This window comes from Pimephales promelas, chromosome 24, assembly GCF_988280905.1.
Source record: "Pimephales promelas chromosome 24, fPimPro1.hap1.1, whole genome shotgun sequence".
In the NCBI taxonomy this organism is placed as follows: Eukaryota; Metazoa; Chordata; class Actinopteri; order Cypriniformes; family Leuciscidae; genus Pimephales; species Pimephales promelas.
The window spans coordinates 5,965,177-5,982,544 of NC_142792.1; the positions used below are offsets into that span (position 1 = coordinate 5,965,177).

Sequence of the window (17,368 nt, forward strand, 5' to 3'; positions counted from 1 at the left end):
CTGTGGTGATTTGTGAGAATTACAGCTTTTCAAATCAAGTATAACCAACTTAGAAGAGTTCGCCCTCCTGTGGTGATTAGTGAGAATTACAGCATTTCAAATGAAGTAAAATCAACCTAGAATAGTTCGCCCTCCTGTGGTGATTTGTGAGAATTACAGCATTTCAAATCAAGTAAAATCAACCTAGAATAGTTCGCCCTCCTGTGGTGATTTGTGAGAATTACAGCTTTTCAAATCAAGGATAACCAACTAAGAATAGTTCGCCCTCCTGTGGTGATTAGTGAGAACTACAGCATTTCAAATCAAGTATAATCAACTTAGAATAGTACGCCCTCCTGTGGTTATTTGTTAGAATTACAGCATTTTAAATCAAGTAAAATCAACTTAGAATAGTTCGTCCTCCTGTGGTGATTTGTGAGAATTACAGAATTTCAAATCAAGTGTAACCAATTTAGAATAGTTCGCCCTCCTGTGGTGATTTGTGTTAATTACATCACTGTGAATCGAGTCTAATGAACTTGAAATTTCTACTTGTGTGATGTAAACGTGTATTCCCCACAAGAGCAACACAAACTAATTAATCAAATTAATTAAAAACACTGTTAAAAGTTTGTTGCTGACCTGATATCAAAGTAGATTATCATATATGCAGAAGCAATAACGTCTAGATTTCTTTTTATTTGCTATAATTACATAGCCATGTAAACAGTAAATTACCATGTGCTTTATAATTTAGAAAATAAATAGACTGTATAGTTCCTTTGTGCATTGTTGTTGTGGTCCATGTCATATTTTGTTCAAATAAATATACATGCATAAATAAGAGACATAATCAATTCACAAGAAGTCAGTGACAGCTGGTTCCCTCGACATTTCCCTATGGGTTTTATAATGGTGGTTTTAAATTTATGAGTAAAATTGTGGTAAACCGAATACAACGCTAACGTTTCGTTCAATGTAAATTACACACCCATATGGAAAACGTGAATTTCTAAATAAGTAGCCAAGAAAAGAATGTGTGGAGTGTGTGAGTGTGTAAAATACATTATAAAACCCCAATAGGAAAATCCGGAGGGAACCAGTGTGGCTATGTCTCAAATGAACCCTGAGCACTTGTGGTTATACTCCAACTTGTCCATATTTATTTGCCTAGACACCCCTGTAGAGAAGTCATGTCATGAGGTATTTACAACAGTACTGCTGTTTGAAACAAACGGTATAGAGTATTTAGTCTTTTCTTAATACTGCAGGATAACAAATTCTGTTTTAAGAATCTGTTTTAAATCTGCTGATCTTACATCCTTACATAAAATGAAAAACTATGTAGATTAAATTGAATTTTTTATTTAAGGTTATGATGATGCATTTCATCAAATGCTTAAGCATTTAAGGTTTACATACTATGACCGTTTTATATGTGTCAGCATCATGCAGACGTTACTTGGACATACATATGATGCCCTTATGCAAACCTCTGTGAGCTAAATTTGAATGTTTATGAGTGGAGTTGTTACAAGCTTGGTCTTTGTCAGTGCTTTATGTACATGGCAAGAAAAAGAAAACCAAGACAAATGTATGTCAGGGAGAGATTTGCATTGGTTTCCCTTGAAAACTATACAAGTGTGCAACTGTGCAAATACTGAGGAAAAATATGACAATGACAAATGACATTAAAGTTGCTGAAGGCCATTTGAAGCACAGCACATTGTGAGGCATTTAAAGAACAAGCAGAAATGTTATATAAAGACATTCAAATCATTCAGACCCTGTGTCCCTTACAATGGACATCACATGTCAGCCCCCCTTTTTTTTAACTTCTGGAGCATTTCACCTAGTTTAAAGCCTGAAGTCCATGAGATTGGACGTTTGTCATCCAATCAAATGCCAGTAAAGCTCTGCATGTAGTAATTATATAAAAAAACTCTACATTGAAGAGAAGCATGGCAGCACTTCACTCCAAACACAGAAGCAAGCAACATTTTACATTTTGTATATATTTTTGCCAGTATTTCATAGTTTGTATGTAAAATAGTAAGATTGAACTTATTAATTAAAGTTGAAAATCGACTGTAGAATTGCACGTTTAAATCAGGATTTTTTTAAATGTGTTTGAAAGCCTGTTACTAAAGTCACATTTTCAGTAATGCTGATTGAAATTTCTTTTATAAAATATATATATATATATATATATCACAGTACCGATAAATTTTTGAAACTTTTTCATGTGCAGAATATACAGTGCTTGAACATATAGCTGTTGACTTGTTAACTAACATGTTGACTTTATGTGGAGTAATGAGGAAGATGGAGATGTAAGAAAAATATCCATATTTAAAACTTTCTAAAGTAAAATAACTTCAGGCCAAAATAACATATGGATTTGACTTAAATCTAAAGCGCAACTTAAATATGAATATTTTAAATATTTTATATTAATATATTTTTTATGGATAGATGCACTTTTATGATGGATAGATGCACTTTTAATGGGGTTTCAGGTAGTATATTTGATAGACATTTTAACTAAAGTTCCTGTCATGATAAAAACTATTTTACTGCACTCAGCAGGAACCCCGGGATCCGTAGCACCAAGCGCTATCCCAAAATTCCACCGTCCGCGAACCCACTATTTTTATAATGGCATAAATGCTACGTGGGATGTCCATATCTCAGCTCTGGAAGGGTCTAGAGACTCAATTTTTTCACTCAGGTCTAAGTCTCATGGCCCTCTATCAGAATCCAGAGTTTCGAGAAAATCAGAGAAACTTTTCTTTGCACCGAAAAAGTCAACAAGGGGTACCCCTGTCGTTTTTTTCGGGTCGAAATTTTGAGTTTCTCCATTCTTCTCGAAACTCTGGATACTGATAGAGGGCCATGAGACTTAGACCTGAGTGAAAAAATGGAGTCTCTAGACCGGACATCCCACGTAGCATTTATGCCGTTATAAAAATAGTGGGTTCGTGGACGGTGGAATTATGGGATGGCGCTTGGTGCTACGGACTCAGGGGTCCTAGCTGAGTGTAGTCGAAAAGTGGAAGGCAGAGAATTACTAAAAGGTTTTGCAGATTTGTTGTGTGATTCTGATGTTTCTAGTGTCAGGTTTCAGTGTGATAAGTAAGGATTTTGTGTGTAAGCATTTGAAAAAAACTGCAATATTAAAATGGGTGTAATATTGAAGTGTCTTTTAACCTGAATGTCCAGGTTTAGTTCTGTTATATAAGAAAACACGTTTCCAGCCTGGAGTTTTTTTTTTAAAGATGCTTATTTGCATTGTCTTGTAACACCAAAGAGCACGTTTGCAAGCTTTCTTGGTTTTTCTTGCCCTATTTGAATAGTTAAATCAAGATTTGACTGCCAAATGGCTGTCCTGCTCATAAGACGCGAGGCAAGAAATTATCAGAACCAATGATATGCGTTTTAGCATTTAAAAAAAAATTCCTTGTTGTTTACTCTGTTGCATTGTGTTCATGTTCAGTGTTTGGAGTAGTTTGTAATATGTACAATTAAAAAACACTTTTGCACCCCCCTTCACATAGTTAACTTCAATTAACATGCCTTCCTCAGAGTCGTCAACTGGCAACATGGAGATTGGCTCCTCTCTGGCATTGTGTGTGTTATTTTGAGCATATTTGCTTACTGTACTGTCGTCTGTGAAGGAGGCTCAAGTTGCTTCATATGCTGCTTTCTGTTCACAAAGCTCTCTTACACCTCTAAACAAATGTTCAGTCATCCTCTGAGCACCAGACGAGTGACATCCGAAGGTTTGTATGCCTTACTTATTTTCTTTTTGTTTATTTGCAGTGATTGTTTGTTGAACATCATTTTTTTTCAAGCTTCGTTTTGTGGTACTGTCAGTTTGTTGTTGAATGACTTTGATATTTAAAAATAACCCCATGATTTGCAGGTCTCTTTTTAACATGAAGGGGCATATATTGTGAGGAATCATTTAATATAATGTTTTATAATTTAATAATCAAATTAAATTAATATTTGATATGATATACTACAGTAGTTGTAAGAAATTCGAATTGAACTATTGTCATAAAAAATGTTTGTCTTGTTTTGCTGCTGATTGGCACAATAAATTTTGTCTCTTTTCAGTCACAATGCTGTACTTTCTAAGCTTCGTTTTGCTTCTCGGTGAGACACACGCATATACGCGTGCAAATACTTCTATTTAATAATTAATACACATTGTGTATGTGACTCCCCTAAACTTTTTGTATTTTTCAATCAGACTACGTAGAAAATGCAGCCGTCAGTACATCCAGTTTAACCAGTACAACTAGTGGCGCTGTGGTGAAGTTGGTGAATGGTGTTAAGGGCTGTTCTGGAAGGGTTGAGATTTATAGGGACAACTGGGGCACCATTTGTTACGAAGGGCTGGATGAAGTCGAAGGCCAAATGATCTGCATGGAAGCAGGTTGTGGTCCTCTCATATCCATACACTCTGGTGATTTGTATGGCGAGGGTTCGGGACCAATACTCACAGACGACCTGAACTGTTTCGGGAATGAGAGCTCGGTGCTCGACTGCGATTGGGATAACCACACCGATGCGTGTGACCACACGAAAGACGCTGGAGTTGTCTGTGACTGTAGGTGACATTCACGTTATTGTCTAAATAATATATCATTCCAACACTCCTAAAAATAAAGGTACCAAAAGGGAGATTTCAAAGGCGATGCAAAAGGAGAACCATTTTGGGTCCCCTAAAGAACCTTTCATGTGGAGAATATTTTAATATTTTTTTTATTATTATTAAAGATTAAAAGAACATTTAGTGTAATGGAAAGGTTCAATAGACGTTAAAGGTTCCATTGATGCCAATTTCCAATATTAAAGAACATTTTGTGCATTGGAAAGGTTCCATAGACGTTAAAGTTGCCAACAAAAAAAGTGAAAGAACTGGCATAACATTTCATTTTCACTTCCACAGCCACCATAAAGTTTCGAGATGGCAGTGGCATGTGTTCAGGGAGAGTGGAGATTTTCCACAACAGAGAGTGGGGAACGGTCTGTGACACCCACTGGGATCTCATGGACGCATTGGTGGCGTGCGCAGAACGTGGCTGTGGAAAACCAGTGGCTTTATACAACAATGCTTTTTTCAAACAGGGGTCGGGTAAAGTATGGATGGATGGCATCGCCTGCAGGGGCAGAGAAACTTCACTGAAAGATTGTGTGTTTAGCGGTTGGGGAGTCAGTACCTGTACACATGCGGATGATGCTGGACTCACCTGTTCAGGTAGGTACGCCCACTTGAATCTGAAATTAAAGCACTTTATGATTACATGCACTATTTTTTGTCAATCCAATGCTACGTTCACAGTTGTAAGTTTTGGGGATTGACAAACGCATACTTACAGGTGTGAGTCTGGAAATGTCCTGTTCACACAAATAATGGTTTTTGGGGCACATTTAGATAATTACCCTGATTAACACGGGAGGAGCATGTTCAATGAATCAACTAACGAGATAAGAGCATACTCATGAACTCATGAGGTTAGTGTTAGCTGCAAATTCTGACAAATATATCAGAAGTAGTCTCCACTGAGCAGTTCGAAGTACATAAATAAACAATTGGACATTCATAAGCAACGATCTCATAAAAAATAATCTGGTAAACGTGTGCTTACGGTATTTTAGAATCTGAAATAGAATATCATATTCAATCAAAGGTATTTCAGGTATTCACCACCCCAATCATTCTGATCAAGCTCATTTGGATCAAATGAAGTGAAGGCTTTTCAATCTCATTTCTAACAGATTTTTTGAGTGCACATTGCTACTGCTGATAGTGCATTTTTCTCACATGCGTCCCCCTGTCTCTTCTTTAGAGGTTATGCTTATGGATGGAGAAAACACTTGCTCCGGGAGGGTGGAGGTCCTCTATGATGGTCAAGGGTGGGGAACTGTTAACAACTACGGCTGGAATCTGTTGGGCGGAGATGTGATCTGCAAACAGGCCTCTTGTGGGAGTGCGCTGAGTGTCGCGGCTGGATCCTTTTTTAAGAAGGGTTCAGGTAGTATATGGATGTATGATACCAAATGTGCTGGGACTGAACCCTCTCTGAAAAAATGTATTTCAGGGATAAACACGAATAAAAAGTTTACACACAACGATGACGCAGGAGTCGTCTGCAGAGGTAAGTGTGAACGACAAACTCTGGGAACTACAATTATTACGTCAAGATTGCATGTCAAATTCATCTGAATTATTCTCCTTTCAGAGGTCAAACTGGTAAACGGCCTAAACGTTTGTCGTGGCACAGTACAGGTTCGTTATAGTGGAGATTGGGGCACAGTTTGTCATACCAATTGGGATTTACTGGACGGTCTTGTGCTGTGTCGAGAGCTTGGCTGTGGTCCTCTTATACAGACATACCCTGGAGCTTATTTCGGGATCGGTTCAGGTAACATATTGATGGATAGTTTAGCGTGTAGCGGGAGTGAGTCCTCACTGAAGGAGTGCGCTGCCTCGGTAAACAGCCTCTGTACACATTCTCAGGATGCAGGAGTCGCCTGCGGAGGTAAATTCAATCAGGAAGGGGTTTGAATTGAACAAATGTGCTTATTTATGCTTTATTTATTTGTACAAGAAAAAAATAAGACCATGTTTGACCATTTCAGCGCTAGTTGTCACTTTTTTCCCTCTCAGCGTGGGTTTGATTCTGACTCTAAACTTTAGTCTTGACTAAAAGCTTATGGACATTTTCACATTTCTGTAGTTCTTCAGAAGCAGAAGTCATCATAGTTGGGTAAAATTCTATTTTGGCGAATGGAAAGTACAACATATAGCTTTTCTCTGACTTTCTAAAAGAGGATAAAAAAGTATTATCTTGGTCAGAAAAGAGAAATGCCGCTGAAACCATTTGACTGGTAATGCCAAGTTAGTAAAATGGTTTTAAAGGAAAATATAAAAAACTTCCACTTTTGCTAGATATACAGTGTTAATAACCCTGTAAACACACCATCACAGTGAAAAGGGTCCGTTTTGAACCTTTTGTGTCACAATAGCTGTTCACAATGGGAACCTAATGCATCATTTTTAACCAATTTAAACAAAGCAAACATGGAAAATGTGTTTTGGCCATCATATTATTAATTAAATAATTTATAAATTGTACATTTAAACAAGTGACAACCAGCTCTGACCTGAAATGTATAAAATATAAAATGTAAACAGTATATATTTGTATGTTATCTGAGATGTGTACTTACTCGGTCTTCCAGAAGTGAGATTGGCAGATGGAGGCAGCAGTTGTTCTGGAAGGGTGGAGGTTCTTATTGACAATCAGTGGGGAACTGTTTGTGGAGACATATGGGATATGAATCACGCTCAGGTTGTCTGTAGAGAGCTGGGCTGTGGAAGTCCGGTAGAGGTAAAGACAGATGGTTATTTCGGAAGTGGTGTAGGACCAATATGGATTGATGATGTGAGATGTTCAGGCAAGGAGGACTCAGTGAAGCACTGTCCATCAAATCAATGGGGAAAACACAACTGTGAGCACAAGCAGGATGCAGGTGTCATCTGCCGAGGTAAACTAGATGTCTAAGAACTTTCTGACTGCATTTTCTTACTTTTTTAATTATTTGATTTTTTAAACATGTATACGTTTCCAAAATATATACCCATGTGTGGGCCCTTTTCACATTTCAGAAGCTGAAGTCATCATAGTTGGATACATTTTAATAGTGGTGAACAAAAACTCTCACCCATTGTATTAGAAACACTCACCAGTTTTCCATAATTTAATGCTAAGGCAATTAAGCGCAAAGTATAGTGTTATAAATGTACATAGATTTTTATTTTACAATGTTAAGAACTGGAACTGCATCATCATAGTCTGTGAAAAGCCAGATCACCATTTTATAACATTAATTAGGGGTCTATTTACTGTTCAAAAATCACAATTATAGTCAACAAAATGTGTAAAGAGGGCCATCAAAATAAAGTATTAGCGAAAAAACTGTGTTAAATTATGTTACAAATACAGGTAACACTTATCTTAAGGTGATGTTACAGTGTTTAGGTACTGAGCAATAATACTTAACAGCATATTGTTTCAGGATGACATAACTTGATTTCAAGATTAGGCTGTGGTTCAGGTTTAGTTGCCCATAATTATTACTATAGTAACTATGTGAAATAAAGTCTTACCCAAATGCATTGACTTATCATGGTCAGATGGACATTAACACAGCTGTTATTAACACAGAGACAGATCAGGGACTCTTCTGACTTATTTCTAGAGGTCAGGTTGGTGAACGGGAACAACTCCTGTCAGGGCACAGTGGAGGTGTTTCATGACGGCCAGTGGGGAACAGTGTGCCACAACAGCTGGGATATCGCAGATGGTTTAGTACTATGTAGAGAGCTGGGCTGTGGTGGAAACGTACAGCCCTTGCCAAATGCCCATTTTGGGGCCGGCACGGGGCCGATATGGATGGATTCCCTCAGATGCAGAGGAGACGAGTCAAACCTCAGGAACTGTCAATTTGGTGGGTGGGGAAACCATCAATGTATTCATGCATATGATGCAGGAATCATTTGCAAAGGTGCGTCCATGACCAAAGCAGAATCTGGTCTCTGAATTTGCAAATATTAACTAAGAAAATGCCTATATTAAACATAAAATGATTCACTTAAACCATATGACATAATAACATGAAATAACATGAAATAACAACAAACATAAAACCACATTCTGAAAAGAAATGCACGGTTCAGTTATCTTGGGGAATGAGCATAATACCATATTAAGATCTGCTATCTTTTTTACAGAGATTAGAAATGTGCTCCGGATAAAGGTGAACGCTGACTCTGTTAATCCCAATGATCCTTCACAACTGACAAAACTACTAGACAAAGTAATGAATTTTCCTAATTCAATTAGCTTTTCTTTTCTTTCACTTTTCTATTGTTGCCATTGAGAGTCTGTGGTCTCGTTCGTCTGAATTGTGCAGATTAAAAATGAGGTCAAAAAGAATGGAAATTTCTCTGTCCAGTGGAGAACTCAGCCGAATGGGCAAGTGTTTCAGGAAAAGAAATTATTTGATCCCTAACAGGTTTGTAAACTCCTTCTGAATGATTTTAAAGATGTAACTTGAACACATCATTTTTATTCAAATAGTAACAAGTTTCCGTATCTGTTATTTCCACAGGAGCCGCTTAAGAAATTACCTTTCATGACCAATTCAAGAGAACAGCAGTTCTTGCAGAATCATCCAGACGATGAAGACATTTTAGAAGAGTTTGTAAACTGTCAAGGATAATATAAAGAACATCATTGTTTAGGTTGCAGCAGGTCAAAGTCAGTGAAGTTTTGACATCATTTTGAAGGCCATTGTCATTGGTTGGAGGTGAAAGGAAAATAAAAATGTAAAACTTTGATTTTCTGTACAAGTTCATGTTTATTTGATTTCTGATGCAATGTATTTTACAACACAACCTAACATAACCTAAAATATTTAAATTCTGTAATATGTATTAATTTATATTGTGTTACATCTTATTAAATAAATGTATCTAAAATCGATTAATCGTGTCACAGAAAGTACAATTCTCGTAAATAAATGTTAAAATCTTCTACTTTTTTTTCACTTTGGTCTCTCTGACACCAGGAAGCAACCGCACATTATATACACATTTCATTTCCACATAATATAATATTCATTATTCTAATGTTTGAAAGAGCTGTAAATATAAGTCAGCACTTTCATAAGGCATTTCTTTCTCAGGCAAATTATGTGGGAAGGTCTGATTTGACTGACTAGCACTTGATGTTACTTGGGCCCCACCTACCACATTTTTTTATGACTTTTGATAATAAGACAGGGAAGCAACAGAGAAAATAGCACTACTTTATCATAATTAGGGTTAGAGTCTGTGTTTTCATGCTTTTCTGTCTTTCAAAAAGGTCCTGTGAATATAACAGGTATATAATTACAATCTCAATTATATAATATTACATAAATAAGCAGTGCAACATCATTCAGTTTACATACCTGTGGCTGTTTTCTGTTTCTGAAATACCTGCCCATCAGACTGTGTTCTCCAGTTCACACTATACTTCCCTGTCATTTGCACCACTTTCCTTATCTGTGAAATGCGGTGAAATCTTAGTAAGAAAACACTCAAGTTACACATCACAGTTATTAAGCATATGCACCTCACCTTGTCCAAAAGATCCTTCTTGATTTGTGGGTCATTGACATTGAATTCAACCTTGGCCTTCACCATAATCCTCACCACAACTCGTTTCACAGTTTCTGTGAAGTAAAACATTGATGGGGGCTTTAAAAGATGAACGGTGTGTCATTATGGCATCTTTTCATTGCATTTGCCAGGAAAACACAAGAGAACGTGAGAGGTAAATGACCTAATCCTTAAAAAAAATAATAATAACGATGTACACTGTTAAACTATTTATAATAGATTCTGCGATATTCAGTTAAAATTAGGACTTCCATTTTGAGTTCATCGTGACTTTAAGCTATATCGTTTGAGGAAGTTCACATGTAAGATGATCTTACTTTGGCAAAAAACTCCCGCATGAAGCGTATCCAAACAACTGCCCACATCCCATTCAGTAAAAGGACAGTCCCTCACACTCCGCTCATTTCCCGTACAGATAACATTATTCATCAATGTTTTCTCGACTGAGGGACCCACATACGCCTTTGGCTCTGCAATTTCTCCACAGTCCAGCTCTTGACACAACACTGTAGCATCTTGTAGATCCCAACCAGTGTAACACACTGCTCCCCACTGCTCACGATGGCGAATCTGAACTCTTCCGTCACATTCACTGACACCATTCACCAGCTTCACATCTGTTGAAAGAAAGGTTTTACACATAAACCCTTGCACTCTTATAGACAACAGAATGCACCAATTTATTTTTTTCTAAAAGTCAAAACCTCTTTGTAAATGCAATTTATCATCCAAGAATTGCTTATTTTTTGTTTAACATCGAGCTTTTATATAAAACACTAAATATATGCAATAACACTGTCACTGTTTGAGCTTTTTTACTCACTATTACAAGTGGCTCCAGCATCTTTTAAATGTCCACAGGTCTGTATTCCCCATCTTGTTGATGTACAGTTCATCAATGAGGCCTCAATCCCAGTACATTGTGCATCACTTATCCATACAGGTCCTAAACCTTGTCCAAAATAAGCAGCACTTTTTGCCTCTATCACACTCCCACAGTCCAGTTCTTTACACACCACTGCAGCATCTGACAGATCCCAGCCGTCATCACACACGGTTCCCCATGTTCCATTATAGAGAACCTCCACTCGTCCAGAACAGGAGTCAATGCCATTTACCAACCTAATAATGGCTAATAAAAAAGAGTAAAGGGATCAGAAATGTTTATCTATATTCAGTAAATGCAATATTTGTGTAGCTTTCATCCACCTTCACAGATGACTCCAGCGTCTTCAGAATGCACACAGTTGTGTGTTCCCCATCCAATTGTCGTACAGTTCTTTAGTGAGGACTCGGTGCCAGCACAGTTTACATCATCCATCCATATCTGTCCTGATCCCTGTCCAAAATAAGCAAAACTCTTTGCCTCTATTACATTCCCACAGCCCATCTCTCTACACACCACTGCAGCATCTGACAGATCCCAGCCATCATCACACACTGTTCCCCATATTCCATTATAGAGAACCTCCACTCGTCCAGAACAGGAGTCGATACCATTCATCAACCTCAGAAAAGCTTCGACTGAAGGTCCATTTCCGAAATCTGGATGAATTATAAAATGCATCACACAAACCCATAACAATCATTTAAATCTTTCCTGAAAAAAAAAAAAATGTGGTGCAGAAACAATTCACTTTGACATTGCAATTTCACAATGAATTACAAAAGTTTTAAAGTAAAGAATGGTGTTTTTTGACAACTTTATTTTAACTTTATACAAAGAGTGATTATGTCTGCATGTTTCTTCATACCCAGCATGAGAATGAGCCACAAGGATTGTAACATTGTGCCTGAAAGAAATACAAAATTAATAATTTGACTGTTTTGTCCTATAAACAAGAAAAAGTCAACTTCAAGGACCTGTTCTATTGTTTAACCTGTTAACTGTCACCCCCCCTTTTTTGAATAGACATGAAAATGCACATTTCGAACTTAAATGGTTGTAATTCAAGAATGCTTTGGAATATAGACATATGATTGGTCTTGTTTTAAAGAAGACATTTGGCAGATTTTTGTAGAAGTGAAATAAATTAAGAAAGTGAAACAGAAAAAAAGTTATAGAAGTTTGAGTTTATGGAAATGTACAATGTAAAAATATTAATTATTAATATTTTACATAAAATATATATTTTCAAAACCTGGGCTACTCTAAAATGTCAGAAAGATCAAAGCCAAAAATATGAACAAGTTGTGTTTCAAATTTTAGGTTGATATCTCAAAAAATGAGCTTTCAGTAAGATTTTGTTTGAGCGCAGTACCAAACTTTTTCACTAGGGCACAATCAGACTCCATTACTGCCCATATAAGGGCGCCTGCATTTCCATTCGTGTTTTGAGTGATATGAACTATTATTTTCACAATTTTCATACAATTTCTGAAGTAGAGATCCTATTCAGAAGTAGTATGGGAAGTTTGGCAGATTTTGATATGAATTGAACCTCTAAGAAACACATACAAAGAACACGCATGTAAGTCATAGCTAGCTGCCACGTCACAAATGGTGAATTTATTATTTTTTTCTTGATATTTCAAAGTTTTCAGACCTTTTTTTTCCAAAATAATTGAATGGATTCTATCTTTTGAACTTTTGGCATGAAAACAAACTGAGGTATCTACCATTTTTTCATGATTTTTCATGTTTACTGCTATTTTAAAATAAAGGTCTGAACACGCCTTATGAGTATGAAAATATTCTTGTTTTATATTGATAAATTATGGCTCCTCTGTAATATATTTTGAAAATCAGTCACCAAATATGGAAACTAGAGATTGTAAGCTTTCAAATGATATATAGTTTGTCAATATTATTTAAAGTATTTACTAAGATATTATTGTTTTAAATATATAGTGGCAAACGTCCCACCTGTGGGACGGTGACAGTTAAGTGGTTAAAAGTAGTTTCTGCCACAAAAAAAAAAAATACTTTTGCAAAAAAAAAAAAAAAAAAAAAAACACATTTATTTTTTAGGCAACAAACGTTTTTTTATGTTTTGGTTTAGCATCTTAATAGCAGAATTCAATTTACAGCCAGTTGAATAATTTAGTATTACAAAAAAGATTAAGGGGCAAAAAACATTTGAGGCACATTAAATCAACTTTAAGTACAACAACTGTCAGCATCTAATAAAAAGGCAATTATTATTAGATGTCTTTAACCTGTTATGTCAGACCTTTCGGAAGTGTCTTCGTCTCCGTGATGGTGTGAGATCAAGTTAAGGATGTTTCCAGGTGATTGTATTTGTATGTGGAATCACCTTGCCTTCTCGACTCCTCCCTTAAGATGACAATACATGACAATGATGAGCATAAGAAAGAAAGCTCTAATAACAGTCCGTCTTTCAGAGTCACTGAGAACTATTAAATGCTCAGGAGGTGGTTGATTCAATTAGCCACGAGTGAATGCACTCAAACGTGGGAAATAGTGGAATGCTCAAATATAAAAATACCTTGAAGATGTCATTTTGATGGGCAAGTTTCATGGAATTTTCTTTTTTAGAAAGACATGCAAACCATATGAAAACAACGTGTCAAAATTCTTGACTACTGAAACCCTTGATTTGTTTGTATTTCCATGGACACCCTGGCCAACCCATCATACCAGACAACTTCATATGCATGAGTTTAGATGCAACAAACACAGTTCCTTCACATTTCAGGTATTGGAAAATGATCCCATTCACTTGAGTGTTAAAAACACGCTCACAAAGCAAGCCAAAAAGTTCAGAGTCTGTAAATTAATAACTTGTATTATATGTCCCTAGAAACAAATTACATCCCACAGACTTTTGCATATTCCTGTATGAATTCCTAGATGTTTTGTTTATCAAATTTTGATACCAGTGTTATTTACTGGGAGAAGCACAAAGATGCACACAATTAAATGTAATTTCATATTTATATGAGTCTGTTTGGATGCCAGTGAGTCAGTGCAACTGTCAAACGTCCACATCACTTTTCAAACAGACTCAATCCTAGTTGAAGAGGAAATCACAGACGACCATCTAACCAGGTACTACCATATCATCGGTGTTTTCTATGTGCTTTTGCATTCATGTGATGGGCTGTTTCAAATATTATTTAAAAAATATTTTTTGTCTTACATGTACACTGACCATGTTTTAGAGTAATTTTACAAAGGCTAATTATTGCCCATCGTATGAAATAATAATAAAAAAGATTCGTGAAACTATATTTTACACTGTCTTTGTTACATGTTACATGTGCTTGCTCCATTAATAACAATAAATGATGCATAAAAAACTAACCCTAAACCCAACCCTAATCTTAACCCTACATGTTGTTAATTAATATTACTTTTAATTACTCACTGTAACAAGGAAACTTTAAAATAAAATGTTTATGCAAATATTGCGTTTGTGTGATATTATTATTATTGTTTAAAGTGCTAGCAGATGCTTCTTTCATGCTTTCATTCATGCTGATATTTAAGAACCAAATTATCTAATGTGAAATTTATATTTACAGCCAATATGATGTGGTCTGTGCAACTCTTTCTGCTTCTGGGTAAGGAGACCAATATACAAAAATTAAAACATAGATTATACACTCAACATATTATTAGTCTGATGACCAATAATATTTTCTGATTTACGAGCTTATAGAAAAATGAATCTGAATCTGTGACTCTAACATGTACAGGCTGCACAACAGTCACTATTGGCAGTGACATCAGACTAGTGAACGGCATTGACTCCTGTTCTGGACGAGTGGAGGTTCTCTATAATGGAATATGGGGAACAGTGTGTGATGATGGCTGGGGTCTGTCAGATGCTGCAGTGGTGTGTAGAGAGATGGGCTGTGGGAATGCTAGCGAAGCAAAGAGTTTAGCATATTTTGGAGAAGGATCAGGACAGATATGGATGGATGAGGTAAACTGTGCTGGCACTGAGTCCTCACTAAAGAACTGTAGGACGAGAGGATGGGGAACACACAACTGTGAACATTCTGAAGACGCTGGAGTCATCTGTGAAGGTGGATGAAAGCTACATAAATATTGCATTTACTGAATATAGATAAACATTTCTGATCCCTTTACTCTTTTTTATGTTAGCCCTTATTAGGTTGGTAAATGGCAGTGACTCCTGTTCTGGACGAGTGGAGGTTCTCTATAATGGAATATGGGGAACAGTGTGTGATGATGGCTGGGATCTGTCAGATGCTGCAGTGGTGTGTAGAGAGATGGGCTGTGGGGATGTGATAGAAGCTAAAAGAGGTCCTTATTTTGGACAAGGATCAGGGCCAATATGGATGGATGATGTTCAATGTGCTGGCAATGAATCTACACTGAAAAATTGTTCATCAAGTGGATGGGGAGTAAACAACTGTAGCCACCAACAACATTCTGGAGTTATCTGCCAATGTGAGTCAAAATATTCAAAGAATTTAAAGTGGAAGTAACGGTATGTTTTTTTTAATGTTAAAATATTCTTCAAACCCAGTTTATTGTCCCTTGACTACTATAAGTATGCCGTTCATGGGTATATCTCCCCCAAAAGGGTAAACATCGAGTCCCCTAGGCACCATCAAAACATTGAGAGCAGTCCGCTCAGGTCCGTCAGTAACTTTAGCTCTACCTATAGCGAGAGTTTGGGGTGTGTATACTGTAACAGGCTAAGGCAGAGGGTGGGACCATGGCTGATGCATTACATGGGAAAAGACATTCAGTTTCGGGTACAGGACCGCAAGCCAAATTTGGCTGCATTTAGACCTTGAAAGATTAAACGGGTCATGAACACGTCAAAGCGAAAGGGGCATTGCGATGTTACTCGCTATACAATGCACCCATTCAGAAAGGCAAATGTATCAGTTTATAAGGTTTACTTTGATGTGTCCGGTGTAGACAGCCTAGCTCAAACAGTTGTGGTGCTTCGTGTCAAAAAATGGACCCAGTGGATGGGTTTATAAGAAAGACGCTGACGTTCGTTGTAGACAGAGTGTTTGTTTCTTACATGATGTTTCATGATGCTTTGCTGTATTGTGAATACAGTCGTGGCTGAAGGGGTCAAGCATGCACTCATCTTTGTGTCATGCCCAACAACACCATTCAACCATGACTGTAATCATAATACAGCACACCTCCAGTTCCCTATTACTTTCATAAAACGGTTCCTTATTACTTTTATAAACGCTTTTATAAAACACTCAAAACAAATTTAGAAGCTGAAAATGTATGCATTAATACGTTACTAATACGTTACGTTACTAGTCCATCCTCATAAAACTCATCTGATAGTAAACGGCAAGAGAATGAACAGCTTTATTATATCCATTTTATCCACATATCCATTTAGGCTAGATAGCATTTATCATTTTTGTTGAAAGAACTCATCTGCATTTATCAAGCTTCTTAATGTATTGGGGTTCAAACACGAGGACTGGAACTGGCTTTTAAATTTTGTCAGAATAATTTGGTGCCCAAGCAATGGATTTGTCAGTGCCCTACTGACTCAGGAATTTTTATGAGTCAACAGTGCCCATTATTTGATATACTGTGCTGGAAAGTATATTTACATGTGCCCTTTGTATGCTCCAGTATTACTTGTTTGTTTGCTGATTCATTGTTATTCATCGGTCATTATTTTTTCAGCTGTTACTAACATCAGCAGCACCGGTACAACAGTCAGACCAGGGACAACCTCTGCTGGTAATGTAGTCTGATCCCTCTGGCTCATCCACTGCCAACCACTATCATGACCGCATCAGTTATTATTTTTGTTGAAAGAACTCATCTGCATTTATCAAGCTTTTTAACGTAATGGGGTTCAAACATTAAGGACTAGAACTGGCTTTTAAATTTTGTCAGAATAATTTGGGGCCCAAGCAATTGATTTGTCAGTGCCTTACTGACTTAGGAATTTTGAGCGAACAGTGGCCATTATTTCATATACTGTGCTGGAAAATATACATGTGACCTTTGTACGCTTCAGTATTATTTTTTTGTTTGTTGATTCATTGTTTTTTTTATTCATCATTATTCATCAGTCATTATTTTTTCAGCTGTTACTAACATCAGCAGCACCGGTACAACAGTCAGACCAGGGACAACCTCTGCTGGTAATGTAGTCTGATCTCTCTGGCTCATCCACTGCCAACAACATTAATGGCCGCATTAGTTTATTTTTA

At 36.8% G+C, this 17,368-nt stretch overlaps 3 protein-coding genes across 8 annotated transcripts in view; 2 read left to right on the plus strand and 1 right to left on the minus strand.

Moving 5' to 3' along the window:
* Nucleotides 1-4,106: 4,106 nt before the first annotated feature.
* Nucleotides 4,107-9,101, plus strand: LOC148965154 (scavenger receptor cysteine-rich type 1 protein M130). Its single transcript, XM_089127313.1, has 9 exons — nucleotides 4,107-4,140; nucleotides 4,238-4,597; nucleotides 4,940-5,248; nucleotides 5,841-6,149; nucleotides 6,234-6,533; nucleotides 7,237-7,542; nucleotides 8,257-8,562; nucleotides 8,789-8,874; nucleotides 8,971-9,101. The coding sequence occupies exons 1-9, from the start codon at nucleotides 4,107-4,109 to the stop codon at nucleotides 9,067-9,069; spliced, it is 2,109 nt and encodes a 702-aa protein (XP_088983439.1). The 3' UTR covers nucleotides 9,070-9,101.
* The window catches only part of LOC120476623 (scavenger receptor cysteine-rich domain-containing group B protein), a 29,020-nt gene continuing 18,035 nt past the window's right edge, over nucleotides 6,384-17,368 (minus strand). Inside the window, exons 1-11 of one of the 6 annotated variants that reach the window (XR_016150120.1) lie at nucleotides 13,396-14,126; nucleotides 11,977-12,015; nucleotides 11,691-11,767; nucleotides 11,432-11,561; nucleotides 11,046-11,354; nucleotides 10,540-10,839; nucleotides 10,181-10,275; nucleotides 10,012-10,105; nucleotides 9,188-9,266; nucleotides 7,225-7,366; nucleotides 6,384-6,525 (exon numbers count right to left, since the gene is read on the minus strand). Coding sequence is in view for 2 of the 6 variants with exons in the window: in XM_089127215.1 (XP_088983341.1) it covers nucleotides 9,250-9,266; nucleotides 10,012-10,105; nucleotides 10,181-10,275; nucleotides 10,540-10,839; nucleotides 11,046-11,354; nucleotides 11,432-11,767; nucleotides 11,977-12,010 (1,185 nt within the window). In the remaining 4 variants the exon portion in view is untranslated. Of the gene's footprint in view, nucleotides 6,526-7,224; nucleotides 7,367-9,127; nucleotides 9,267-9,475; nucleotides 9,927-10,011; nucleotides 10,106-10,180; nucleotides 10,276-10,539; nucleotides 10,840-11,045; nucleotides 11,355-11,431; nucleotides 11,768-11,976; nucleotides 12,016-13,381; nucleotides 14,127-17,368 lie in introns of those variants that run through there. The other 5 variants (XR_016150118.1, XR_016150117.1, XR_016150119.1 and 2 more) reach the window with 5 other exon arrangements.
* Nucleotides 14,887-16,903, plus strand: LOC148965155 (scavenger receptor cysteine-rich domain-containing group B protein). The gene is made up of 3 exons (XM_089127314.1): nucleotides 14,887-15,217; nucleotides 15,297-15,605; nucleotides 16,833-16,903. Exons 1-3 carry the CDS (start codon nucleotides 15,037-15,039, stop codon nucleotides 16,901-16,903), a joined length of 561 nt encoding a protein of 186 aa, XP_088983440.1. The 5' UTR covers nucleotides 14,887-15,036.

Excerpts from the sequence above, each read along its gene's own strand:
- LOC148965154 (XM_089127313.1), top strand. The coding sequence starts at position 4,107 with ATGCTGTACTTTCTAAGCTTCGTTTTGCTTCTCG. Across the intron at positions 7,543-8,256 it reads TGCAGGTGTCATCTGCCGAG|AGGTCAGGTTGGTGAACGGG; the intron begins GTAAACTAGATG and ends ACTTATTTCTAG. Across the intron at positions 8,563-8,788 it reads TGCAGGAATCATTTGCAAAG|AGATTAGAAATGTGCTCCGG; the intron begins GTGCGTCCATGA and ends TCTTTTTTACAG.
- LOC148965155 (XM_089127314.1), top strand. The coding sequence starts at position 15,037 with ATGGGCTGTGGGAATGCTAGCGAAGCAAAGAGTTTAGCATATTTTGGA. Across the intron at positions 15,218-15,296 it reads CGCTGGAGTCATCTGTGAAG|CCCTTATTAGGTTGGTAAAT; the intron begins GTGGATGAAAGC and ends TTTTTATGTTAG. Across the intron at positions 15,606-16,832 it reads TTCTGGAGTTATCTGCCAAT|CTGTTACTAACATCAGCAGC; the intron begins GTGAGTCAAAAT and ends TTATTTTTTCAG.